We start from the raw sequence: 13451 nt of genomic DNA, 5'->3' as shown, positions 1-13451 counted from the left end.
GGCTGCCTGCGGGTGCAGGCAGGAGGGAGCAGAGCATCCCGTGGGGATGCTGTGGGCCCGCAGCAGCAACTGGCTGGGTCGCTCGTTCCTCCTTCCCGCTCCAGCAATCCCCGCTGTACTGTAATCACACAATTATCATGCCATTAAAATGTCATATTCGCAGAAATCCACATAAACAAGGCATTAGCAGTTGCCAGAAAATTGTAGTTTTACTGCTAATGACCTGCTCTCCCCCCGTAGCACCACTCCTTTTTCTTTTAATATTATTTTTTCCCCTTTTTTTGATTCTGAGCTGTGATTTAAGAGGCAGATGACGAATTACATCTTTGCACTGAGAGGCTTTCGATCTTTAATGTACAGTTGCAGTGAAAAGCTGCCTCTGTGCTTGCTCTGGGGGTTTGCTGTTTGCTCTTTGGGGGGTGCCTTTAGCAGGCGGATTTGGGGATGTTTTTGGGAGGTGCTTTTAGCAGGCTAGTGAAGGAGAAAGCTCTCAGTGAGCCCTGCTCTTGGCTGCACACTGGTGTGAGATTGGAGCTCCTCCCCGCAATGAGTTTTGTCCATGTCTCTTTGCCTGGGGGGTCCCTCTTGTTGAGCCTCCTGGGGACCCCCACAATGTGGTGTCGGAAGGGGCGGCACTTGTTTGCTGAGAGTGGCTGGTTACCCTTGGATATTTTTTTCTCTTTTTTCCTGCAGACTCGTTGAGTCTCTCAAACTCTTTTAAGCACTGACTGTGTTTCCTATAATTAATACCAACCATTAAACTGCAATGTTGAAAGAGAAATTACCTAATTCTAAGGAAAAAAATGAAAATTTATTACTAGTACATGAGAGAAAATGAATATGAAACTTGGAGAGAAGAGCCCTGTAGAAGATAAATAGAAAGGCAAGTTGAGTATTGACTTGATCCTTTTCTAGTGCAGGGTAATTTGGCTTTTAAAGTGAGTTAGATCATAATAAATTAAATTTAGATTTCTGCACATCAGTTATTTAACTCCCAAGACAGAATTCTGGTGTGAGGAAGAGGTGATAATACATGGAGGAAATATTATAATGAAGACCTTACCCAGTAACCCGTAACTGATGTGCTGTCCCTGGGTGAGCGAAGGGGATTTCTCCTTACGCTTTAACTTGCTTTCCCCATCCCTGATCCAGCACCGAGAAACAGGCGAGCCCCTGTGTGTGGTTGGGCAGGTCTCCTGTCTCCCACTGCTTGCGTAGCTGGGAGCTTTTCATCCGAGGCCACTGCCTTGCTTTCCCTCACTGCTTTGCACAGTTATTTTTTTGCAGAGGCTGGTGTGTGCATGTGTCAGAGCATCCTGCTCTGATTTCGGTTCACCTTGCGGGAAGCTTGGGATGGAAAGCTGAAGGACACTCAGAAGATTTGGACAGGAGATGAGGATTGAAAGCAAATGACAAAACCTGGGTATCTACTTCTGGCTGAGAAAGTTAACCCCATCCCTGGGCTTGTTTTGTGGCCATATAGTGGTTAAAATAACTCTTTAATCTCTATTTGGCATCTATTTGCTTTTGATATTTAGGAACCATCCTACTGATACCTTTCCAGACCCAAAAAGGAGAGCCTGGGTGAATCGAAGAGGGCTGATGTCTTTCAGGTGGAGATTTCACGGCAATACTAGTTATTCACTGCGCTGTGAACCAAGAATGTAATCCTTGGATGCAAGGTATATCCAGAGCAGGATGAGAAGCAAATGCTGTGGGATAAGGCACTGGTATTTGTCCATGTATCCATTTACCACTGCAACCCCCCAGTGACAGGATGGTAGTGAGATTAGTTGAATGCTGGGGAAATGCCATCCCAGACCTCAAAGCACGTGCCAGGACCCTCCTGTGTGCCGACTCCCTGCTTCTGCTGGCCTGGCCAAGAGCCTCGCTGCCCTGCAGCATGTGCAAAAGTTCCAGTTTTCCTGGAGCTGTGGCTGCCCGTGGGAATCTGCCAGCCCTCCCACTCGAGCTGTTGGATGCTTGCCCATCTGCACCTTTCTAGCTGATTCCAGGCTATTGGGTTTAACAGACATTAAAAAAAAAAAAAAAAAAAAGTATACATCCAAGAGCCTTAAGTGTTATGTGGCCGCTTTTAAAAGTAATTTATCTTCTTATTAAGTTTGATAAAACCAACTTTTACTTTTCTTCACAGCATTAAAATTTAGGGACTGCAACTCTGCAGTGGTTGTTTTAACGGTGCCAGGCCCCCCCAGGGTCATCATGAAATCTTATAAACATCAGACTGTCGGTGGCTCTGCGATGCAATCGGCTCACTTTTCCCTGATCTTTTACTGCTGTGGTAAATCATGTTTTGCAAGATGCCTTAGAAAAAACATAAACAATATTTATCACCCTGTGTATGTCGGTCCTCGCAAAAGCCCACAGGCGGGTTATGTACATCCTCCTTGTAAACCTCCTGCGGTGACCTTACTGGTTTCATAACTTTCTCCCAGCCTTGAATAACTTTCTCCCGGTCCTGAAAAACTTTCTCTCAATATGGCTGGTGCTCTGGGGGTTTCTTCTGATCTTCCCTGCACTGGGGTAAGTGCTGGAGGAGCTTTGGAGAAGGCCATAGGGTCACACTGGAGGAGGATGAATATGACCCTGTATCTGGAAGCCCCTGCATCCCTGGGCTCTGTTGGCTTGTTGGGGGTGCTTATGTCCTTCTGACCCAGGGCAGTGTGGGGCATCGTGTGGCTGGAGGCGCCCGGCTTGGTCCTGCTGTGGTTCACTTGCAGGAGCCAGTGCTCCCTCCTCCCCTTCCTATGACTAGAGAAAATGCGCTGCCAGATGCGAGTAAAATCAATTACAGGATAAAAATCACCCGTTTCAAAAGCTTCATTTTGCACTATTAGCAGGCAAAATCGGCTTTGAGATGGTGTGAACTGAGGAGGGGGAAAAAAAAGGAAAGAAGAAGAAAAGATCAATTATTGGATAAGATCACAATTTTCTTTAGGGCTGAGATGTCTGTAAATGTTTACATCTCTCCGTGTTACACGTGGGCTGAGATCAAAGAGGTTGTGCTGCTGTAACGATGAGATCTTATCGGTTCTGCATTGTGCTCGCTGGCTCAGGCATCATGCCGCCAGGGAATGCTTAAACCCCTTGACAGCATCAAGTTGCTGAGGGATGCTTAAACCCCCTGATGGCACCAAGCTGCCAAGGGATGCTTAAACCCCCTGATGGTTGTTGGAGCTGTCAGGTAACCCCGAAAAACAGCTCCTCCATCCTTTTGGACAGGGGGTACAGCATGGGTCCATGCTTGCCTGCTCTTCCCCCTGCATTAGGGCTGAAGTCCTCGGTGGGAGACTTGTGGCAAAGATGGACTGAGATCGGGCTGGGAGGATGATGGCCCCCTTCTTTCAGGGTCCAGTTGCTGGAGCCAGCCCTGGGGGCAGGGTACAGCTGTGGAAACGTGGGATTGTGCTTGATGAAACTGCTCCTGTCTGATGGCCCTTTCCTGCCTGAAGGGTTACAGGGGCGATGGGGCATGTGGTGTAAAATACCTTTGTGTTTTGGCTGGAGAGAAATGAAAACCCTAATAAGATCTTTGTGCTTTTATATTTCTTGAAACGGTGCTGTTTGAGAGGGGGATCCACCAGAGACATGAATTTGGTTTCAAATTAGTCATTTTAAATTCAAATTGGCAGGCTCTCTTTGACGTGCTGTTTCAAGACCTAAGGAAAAAAAAACCCTGAAGACCTAATGAGGCTCCTTGTTAGCCTGCTCTTGCGATGCTTGTCTGCACCGTGGGGCCGACCGACCTCCAGAGTGGGGTCAGGTGTCCTCTGGTCTCTCCTCTGTCTAACAGGGCTGACTTTGTGCGCACAGGGCTCGGACGTGGACTGGGACGACCTTTGGGATCAGTTTGAAGAGCGGAGGTACCTGAGCGCCCGGAGGTGGAAGGGTGGAGAGGACCCATACCGGCTCCATGCCTTTAACCAGCGGGAGAGCGAGAGGATCCCCAGTGACCGTGCCGTCCGCGACACCCGCCATCACAGGTTCTGCCTCCCCCATGGTTTCTCCTGATCTTCCTCACAAAACTTCGTTATATGGGTGGATAGTCCCATTCCTCTTCAGGGCCATGGTTTTGGGATGCTAGGTGGGTCTGGGCCCTTCACCCACACCCAGTGGGTACACTTGGGATTGGTTCTGCCTGGGTTGTATTTTTAGGATTGAGTCGTTCACTTTACTTGATTTCTTGGCATGTCTGGCAGTCCTATACCTGTTAACTAAAACCTGTATAAATTATTCCAGGACCATAGGAAAAGAAAGGAAAATCCTTTTCTTTTTTCCTTCAGAAAAGTAATGGGTGTGCGAGAGCACATCTCCATGACGGGCAAAGTCTTCACTGGTGCTGGGAACTCTTGCTCTCCAGGGGATGAAATGAGATGGTGCAAGGGGGGGTAAAATAACTGTTGAGCACCTACTTTGCTCTGCAGAGAGGAGTTAATGTGGGAAATAAGGGACTATTGCTGAGTGAGGGGGAGAGGAAGGTAAGAACTCGTTGGATTACTAGCTGCTCCAATACCATTGAGGTCAAAAATATCCTCGACACCCAAAGGAACTCTTGGGACAGGCAGGGAGGATTGCAGTGAGGGTTGCCTTGTGGGACCCGCGTTCCCTTGCTGCTGTCAGCATGAGAAGGGCAGGGTGGGAGTTTTGGTGTACCCTCGCTTACCATGAGAGCAGCTGTAGCCTCCCTCCAGTCACCTCTCCAAACTCATCAGGGAAGAGCTGCCCTCGTGGCTGCAGGTTGTTGATGGTCGATGGGGTTAATTGTTAGTCTGCTGGACAAAGTGATTCCAGAGTGTCCAGCTGGTGTAGGAAATGCTCCCAAGGTTCCCCCCATGCAGTTTTCCTCCTTGTCCTCCAGGGCACAGCGTATGCCTGGCCCCCACTGGCGGTCCCCAGCCCACAGCTGGTGCAGGCCCTTCCCGAGGAGCTGTGCCTGGCATTATGTCCCAGCCCGCTGGCAGTAGCCGTCTTCTACTGCTTTCTCCTGGGAGCTCTTTGGGGGGAAGTCCTGCTCCAGTGGGAGCTCTGTGCTGGACCCAGCCATGGCACCTTGCTGCCCACGCTGCCCAGGCTGCACCTTGCTCCCAGGTCAGAGCGACTCAACTCCTGGCACCTGACCTGGCACCTGAATTTTCCGTATTCCAGTTCAAATGCAGCACTTAGGCTGAAATGCTGAAACAGCACCAGTTTTTCAGCCCTATAGCAAGCAGTGTGCTTATTTATTTATTTATTTATTATTTTAGCTCCTTTTCGTAGTAAGGACCAGATGCTCCTTTCTCCGGAGAGAAGCTGTCAGCCCTGACGGACGCCTGTTATAACTGAGCAGAGAGTGAGCGTGCTATTCCTGGAGAGAATTAATGCCAGGGATATTAACCATCTGCCCTATTAAAAGGGAAGATTGAGTCGGCTGCCCCCTCACTGTACCCCTGCTGCACGGTGGCAGCCACCTTGTTCCTGGGCGGGCAGATGCGGCCCTGAGTGCTCCTGTGAAAGAAAAGTTCTCATTAAGGAGGAAGCGAGGGCACAGCACGTGGGAGGGGCTGGGGCTAATTGCATTTGCTTCCAATTTCCTTAACCCGGTAATTGGATTCTGATTTATTGAATATGTCTGAACAATGCTGCGGATGATGCACCATTAGCCGAGCATTAGAGTGGCCACGGAGGAAATGGGGCTGCTGGGAGATCTGGGGGAGGCAGGCGCTGATGGGGGGGGGGGGTAGGAGAGGGAGAAGGGTCTTGGCATGGTGGTTGAAGGGGAGAGAAGGGTGCAGAGCTAAGCCCTATCTGGAAAGATAATCCTTGCTCACAGCACAGGTGTTCCAGGAGCTGCCGCAGGCGATGCTCAGGCACTACTGTGCAACTTGGGAGTGGGTCTTGAATGGCCCAGCAGAGCTGGGTAGGAGAGCATGGATGAGCATGGCCTGCTCTTGGAGCAGGGAGAAATTGCTGATGGGTGTGCAAGAATGTGTAAAGAGAGTCCAGCATGGGGTTGACTAGGAGAGGTCCCTGCTGCGAAGCAGAGAGCAGAGGACCATGGACTGGGCTATCATGAGAGATGGGAAACCCCCAGGGCTCATGCTGCGTGACCTGCTGGAGGCTGTGCTTAGAGTCTTGGTTTGGATGGGAAACCTGGCTTAGGCTGCTTTGTGTGAGCCAGACTGGAAGTGCTCAGGCTTTCTTGTTTGAGAGTGAACCCAAAGAGTTAGACCTCGATTCTTTTCCAGCTGACCTTGGGGGAAGGTACATCCTAGCGTGGGCCCCACACCAAGGGGCACTGCCATGACAAGGGGCTCCTGCCCAGCTCACGCAAGGGTTAGGAGGCTTTGGAGAGGGTCTTACCTGCCTCTGCAGCTCTTCCCTATGAGCAAGCATGTTCTCCTTCAGCCTCTCAGCTGAATGTTGTTGCCTGAAGCAGCTTGCTCTGCTCTGCAACCAGGTTTTCAGTGTGTTTGCTCTCCATCTTTTATCCCCTCTGTATGACGCATGGCAGCACTGAGACTCACAGACCTGCAGACCACCATAATGCCCTGAGACCAGCACCTCGCAGTCCTGATCCTAGTACCCGGGATGTGGGAGTGCTGCTCCTCAGAGCCTCTCTGTGGGGTGTTTTTCACCAGGATGGTTGCAGATTTCCTGGAGTTTTCTTTGCTAATCCAGACAAGTATCTGGACTTGCCAGCAATAGCTGAATATACAAAATCTGGCAAAGTCTGAGCAGCAAGCTCCTTGCCAGAAGGTCATGGAGAGGGCAAATATTTTTGGCGGGGTAGGATGTGGCACTGAAAGACAGTTGCTTAGCAATGTTTGTTGGATTGATTTTGTTTTTAAATTGCAGCCAGTGGAATAGTTTCAGATGGAGAGGAATCACAGTGCTGCAAGGAATCAGAGCTGGAGAAACCATGGTGGTTCCCCTTGCCTGCCTCCAGCCAGTGCAGGGCTGAAAGCCTGTGCTCGATTTGCGGGTGATTTCAGCTGGGGAAATGCCATGGCTTCCATGGGCCACGTCATGTCCCTTGGCCTGGAAGATCTCACAGCTGAAGCATTGCTGCTGGTGACCTGCCTGCATTTCCCTGCCATTAACTGTGTTCCTGGTTGCACAATGACTAAGCTCTTGGACCATGTGAAGGGATGTCTTTCTCCAGGAGAAGACCATGTATGGTCCCATGGTGGTTGTATTCCATCCCCACCAAGAATCAAGGTTAAAAAATGCCTGTGACCACAGCAGCAGGCTGGATCCAGATCCAGTGGGCATGTCCACATCATGTGCAACCAGCTCATGCCTCTGGAGTGGGTGGCTAGTCTGCCTCCGCTGTGGTAGCCACATGCCATTGGGATTACCTCATCGCCACATCCCACCTTCTGCAACTCCCACCGGCAAACCGCAGGACCAAAACGTCAGCGAGTGAGTCAGTGCCAGGCGCACACACAGGGGGAGAGGAGCTGAGGTTTCCAGTATTGCTCAGCAGCTTGGAAAGCCGACAGGGAAGATGCGTCACCCCCAGCCAGAAGATTTCGTCGTGATGGCTCCTGGGCTTTTTCCATCTGTGGCAGACAGCTCCCAGGGAGGCCGGTATTCACCACACGGTTGCTCCATATGCTGCTTAGGCTGACCTCCGCCTCCCAAACGCTCCGTTAGGTTTAATAGATGTGCAGATGCTGTTGTGGCTGCCAGGCTAGGCTGGGACCACGAGTCGTGGCCAGCACCAACCTGAGCTGGGATTTGTGCTCGCTGACGGTGGCAAAGAGGTGGAATAAGGGACAAGGAGAGTAGATGAGAGGGTAATGGCTGGAGGAGAGGTAAGAGCCTCCAGCAGACTTCTCTAGCTATTTCAAATCATGCCAGCCAGCCTCAGGCATCCCCTGCTGCCTGTTTTCCTCTATTTGTCTTGCTTTTTTCCTCCACAGCGCCAATATGTGTTTAGAAGTGCTGTCTCAAGAGCGGGTAGAGCAAGGGGGCCAGGGAGGGAGCCCTCTCAAATCCTGGCCTAAGGCAATAATACTCTGAATTTTTGAAGCTCCCTCCCTCCCTGAGTCCCAAATGCTTTACAAGAGGCCCTACCTACCCAGCTAAGCTTGAATTTTACAGCTGCTTGACGGGGTGCATTTGTGTGCGTATGTGCGTGTCTGAGAGAGAGAAAGCAGCTGCTAAAATCAAGTTGTGATTGAAATGCGAGGCTGGCAGGGATACTGGCAGATACGAAGATCAGGCATTGCGTTGTCTGGTGAAGATGAGAGCATTCTGGCAGCCCAGCGGCCTGGTCATGCCAACCTGTGCCCCCTAGAAAAGCTCTGCCCTCACAGTCTGTCCTGTTCCCTTTGTGAGGAACAACACACACCGTAAGACTTCCTCCAGGTTTCCTCACTCAAACTGCAGTGTGGTGCCAGCTGGAGAGCATCTGTTGGGTGGGAGAGCTGCCCAGGACTGGTTGGTGGATCTGCTCGTAGGGATGGAGGGATGGGAAGAGGTGATGGGTGTGATGTTACCCTGTGGCAGAGAGCTGCTGTTTTGAGTTCTCAAGGTCCAGAAAAGCCAGGATTTCAGCCCTGAAGCACTACACACTGCAGTGTTATTTTTACCCGTTAATTGCAGTGCGCATCCCAAGGGTGCAGAGGCTGCACATTCAGCATTATGTTGGAGCAGCTCTAGTTGGGGTAGTTGAAAATACCTCACTGTGCTGTGCAGGGGGATGGCCAGGAGGAACACATTGTCCCCAGGGTGGTCCTGCCTGTGCCAGGTGTGGTACCTGTGTACACGGGCCCATGGGGCTGTGTGTGCATCTCTGCCTCTGCACACCTTCCACGTGTCCCTGTGTCCCATGCGAACACATTTGGCGCACGGCATGTGAAAGTGTGTGTAGATGTCCACGTGCAGATTGCGTGAGGGCAGCTGTATCTCATGCAGCTTTTGAAGTGGCTCTGTTTTTGGCTGACTTGATGACTGTATCCCAGGAGTGGAAAGCAGTCAAGTGCACTGAAAATATTGTAATATCTTCTTGGAAGTGAAGAGTTGAAGAGGAGAAAAGTAGATTTTGACAGCATTGCCTTTGGCTTAGCATGTTTATGATCCCCTTGGACTTCTCGCGTTGCCTTGTCCTCCTTTAACTTCCTTGCCCACTAGACCAAACCGCTTTGAGATAAATCAAGATGAACACTGGGTCTCAGCAGCTAGAAATGCATAAAACCCCACATAGGGATTTAGGCATCATATTTTTCTTGCCTGGTTTCTTCAGAGTCCTCAAACTTAATGTCTGGAGAATGACATGTGTGGAAAAGCCCATCTTATTTCACAGGCAGGACAGAGGTGGGTCTCTGCTCTGCTCTGCCATCCTCAATGGTACCTGAACATCAGACCTGCAGAAGCAGGTAGGTACCTAGCAGTGGCCAGACGCCCTTTGAATTCGAGGGAAGGTTTGCAGGGGCATTACCCAGATGGACCTTGAGAGCAGAACCGAACCTAGAGGTTTTCCTGGTCTGTTGCTGCCTTTCCCTTTGCTGAGTCCATACGTTTCTCACTGTGGCCTCTGGATTGTAGCTGAGCTAATCCAGTTTCCTGTGTAATGCAGACAAAGTCCCGAGGGATTCTGTTATTTTTAAAATTTGCTTATTCAGGCAGTGTCTTGCGGGTTGCTGACTCTGGATGCGCTGTGTTGTAGACCAGGGCAAGAAGTGGCGTGGGGACAGGTGTGTGTGCACGTGGTCTCCCTGCACCTGATTCTGCTGGGTGCATCTGCTTGGGGCAGAGGGGTGGTGGGACAGCAGGGAGCTGGGGCATCTCGGAGCAGAGGTGCCCTGAGAGTGGTGGGGGTGGAGGAACCTCTGTCCATGAGGATGGATGGAGCTGTACAGTCTAAGATGTAAAGGAAGGAGCCAGGTGAGGAAAGTGGGGGAGAGGGAGTGCTCAAATGCTGCCACATCTCCAGACTCAGAACTTAATATGTTCTGTAGCTTCTAGTAAAGCAGTTGGGCAGCTGAAAGTCAGTGATAGAGAAAGCTGGAGGAGGTGTCATCATGCAGCCACATGTGTGTGCTGCTGGCCTTGCTCTGTCCTGCACCCTCTTGTGTGGGCTGGGGGTCCCTGTGTGGGTGCTCCCCCATGAGAAGTGTGTGACACCCTGGGGAGAGCGGGCTGGCAGCACCTTGTGTGGGCTGCGGGGCTGGATGCAAGAGGGTATGGGTCTCTTGATTTTGGGGTTCGTTATTAGCTGCTGTGTGACTGCCAGCAATATCCCAAAGAGTTTTTCTGTCCCTTGATTTGTTATTCCAGCTGTTACACTGTTCTCTGGGCAGAGCCAGGGTATTTGTGATTTCATTACAAAATAAGATTTATCACATTTGGGCAAAGTCCTGTATGCGCAAGGGCTGTCCCTAGATCTCTTGCCTCCAGAGCATACTCTGAGGCTGAATTAGCTGAGTAAGAGAACATCTGGGATCCCCCTGCCTTTGGTCTTGGTCCCCTTATTTCTAATGACAGGCAAGAGCACAGCCATGACCCTGCAGGCAAGCAGTTACACAAATGAGCGGTGGAAAACACATTTGAGATTAAAGTGTCTCCATTAGGAAACAGCGTGATTGCTTCCATCTCTTGGACAGCAGACCCCAAGAGGTTAGTGCTCGACACTGTGTTTTTCCATCACCTCCTTAGGTTGAGATCTCTGGGGATGAAGATACGAGAACAGTCCATCAAGTAGAGCAGGGGCTGGCATGTGTCTTGGGGATAAACTAGAACCACCTGGATTGGCCAAGGTTTTGTTTCTGCTGTCAATCAGCTGGCTTTTGTGACCTAAATTTGAAACTTTCATGGGCTGGGCAGTGTCTTCAGAGAGAGACTTGCTCATGCCTCTGCTGTGTAGCTTGGTAACCCTTTGCTTAGCTAGCACAGGTTAGCAATGTGAAAGAAAATATCTTAATATGTTCTGTAGCTTCTATTAATGCAGTTGGGCAGCTGAAAGTCAGAGACAACTTTGGGGATCCAGCTCGCTCTCCGTGCACTATCACCAACCACTGATCGTCCATTTGAGATCCAGCTGTACCATCTGTGTAAGAGGGAATCATCGTGTGATGCTAGGATTTATTTTATTTTTTAGGGAACTGTTGTTGTTATCTCTTCTCATCGTAGTTATCCTGTTTTCAGGCTCTTCAGCCCTCCAAGAATTCAGACCTTTGCTATACAGTTAAGTTACTAGCACAGTCAGTTCCCCTAGCTGGGAAAATTTGTTATCTGCTAACTAAAGACCCAGTGTGGAGCTCCCCATATCAAAACCCACTGTCTGTAGCTTTGTGCTAGTTTATACCAGCTGTCACTCACAGTTTTGACCTATGTGTTGCTGGAGAGATGAGGCTTTTGAATGAACTGAAGTGTGAAGCCCAAAGTACAACGTAGAGGATGCAAACTGGGGCGGTCGTGCCTGGCCAAAGACTTAAGGGTGAGGTGTAGTTTGAGTAAGGGTGTGCACTGTGTCCCCCACACTAGCATGCACTAGTTATTTTGGTGTCCCAGCCCCTGTCAGACAGCTATACTAGCATCTGATATTTGTGATGGCCAGTCTGTTGCCCATTGCTTCTGGGCCAACACTGGCTTTCGTGTGCCTGTTGGCTAAACCTGACCCACCTATGACTATAGGTGGGCCAAAACCTGAGTCTTTCACTCAAAAAAATCTCAGTTCTGCACTTCATAGATTCGGTCCATCTGGAGTGCTCACCACACATAGTGGCATTTTGCACTTGGTCTTCTGGGTGAATTTGAACTTGAAGGAGGTTTGAGGAACAAGTATTATGATCAAAACCCAGAGGGATTGTTTTCAGGTACCACAAAGAACAAGGAGTATTGGGATTTGCAATTGTTGGCAGTTAAGCAGGGAAAGCAAGACAGCTATTAATCAGAAACAGGCACTTCATAAGATCATAGAATAGTTCAGGCTGAAAGAGACCACAGGAGGTCTCTGATCCTGCCTCCTGCTCAAAGCAGGGTCATCTATGAAGTCAGACCAGGTTTCTCTCTCATTGCAGAAATGACTGAGCCCTCTGGGACTCCTGCCTCTCAGGCTTGGCCCAGCGTTTTGTAAGACCTGACATAATTTACAAACCTTGATTGCAGTGCATGTAATATGTAGTTCTTCTCCCCCAGCTGCCTGTGTTTGTGTAACAGGCTTTGAAGTTGCCTAAGTAGCAGTCCTTGTAGCACTTGTGTTACCCATATCTCTCCTGTTTTGCAGACACTGTGGGCCCAATTCTCCAGTCACTCATAGCAAGTGCATTTAAATGGGAGGAGGGGTAGGTGCACATTGAAGCGTGCTTGCTAAAGCCTCCTGTCCTTGCTGCCTGCCATGTTTTCTAGGATTGATCGTTATGTCAGTAGCAAATCTGTGTTCAGATCTGTACACCACCGTGGGGTCATCCTGTTGGAGGGCTGCTGAGACCTTTATCCATGTGATTAATAAGCAAGAGTTTGTGCTGCTGCTTGGATGATGTTGATATGTTTGGTGGCCTCCCATTCTTGGTGGGACAGCAGTGAGGGGAGTTCCTTCATCTCCTTTTCTGGGGTTCATCACCTAAGATTGTTGCACTTAACTACCGTGCTCAGGTATCTTTTTTGGCTTGACATTGGAAGGCTTTGCCAATGGTTGGGTTGCTTAGACGGCAGCACAGTCCCCACCACGTTTCAGTACCAGCTTTTCATGCTGCTGGGGCTCTGCAGCTGTTTTCATGCCCTGCTTTTCACTGTGCATCCTCTGCAGTGCATCCAGTGTGAGGATGTGGTGGCCTTAGCACTGCATCCATCCAAGACTGCTGTAAAGACGGAGTTCCCTCATGTCAACTGGCCAGACTTACAGTCCACATCAGCAAAGGAGAAAGCCTTAATTGCCTGGCTGTAGGCAGCACCTTGTCTTTTCCCTGTTCCCATGCACTTCTTAGTCCCTGGTGTTTCGGAATATGCTACGCATACAGAACTGCACTTTTTTTTTTTTCCTTTACATTTGTGTAAATCCAAAACTGCTTCACTTCTTCCAGTAGAGAGTTTCTTGGTTTATGTGCGTTTCTCTGAGAGAATAGGACCCATGATTTGAAGTGTTTACTGCTAGGGATGCCTAAACTCACTGGAGGACTGACCATGACCATCCGCTTTGACATTCCTCACAGAAGAGAAGGTGGTCCTGGCTAAATTCTGCCTAGACTGCAGGGCTGCGATCTATCCAGACTTCTGGTCAGAGAACATTGGGGAAAAAATTGAGAAAAAATAAGTGACCTGACTCCTCGTTTCAAGCTGGAACTGAAGTCTCAAACTTTTCTCTTTCCTAAGACTTGTGAAAACTCAGTCAGAGACAAAAATCTCACCGAGTCTCCACTCTGTGAAAGTGGAGAAAAATATTAATGGGACCATTTTAGCGCTGCAGAAAAACAGTGTTTCATGTTCTCCTGCTTCTGCTGGAGTTG

At 49.7% G+C, this 13451-nt stretch overlaps 1 protein-coding gene across 1 annotated transcript in view; it reads left to right on the top strand.

The window, feature by feature from the left end:
• GALNT14 (polypeptide N-acetylgalactosaminyltransferase 14) overlaps positions 1-13451 on the top strand; it is a 103444-nt gene that overhangs the window by 32932 nt on the left and 57061 nt on the right. Inside the window, exon 2 of the mRNA XM_074820619.1 lies at positions 3835-4004. Within this exon, the coding sequence (XP_074676720.1) occupies positions 3835-4004 (170 nt within the window). The remainder of the gene's footprint in view (positions 1-3834; positions 4005-13451) is intronic.

The sequence above is a fragment of the Strix aluco genome, chromosome 3 (assembly GCF_031877795.1).
Source record: "Strix aluco isolate bStrAlu1 chromosome 3, bStrAlu1.hap1, whole genome shotgun sequence".
Lineage (NCBI taxonomy): Eukaryota > Metazoa > Chordata > Aves > Strigiformes > Strigidae > Strix > Strix aluco.
This window is presented reverse-complemented; position numbering and strand designations above follow the sequence as displayed.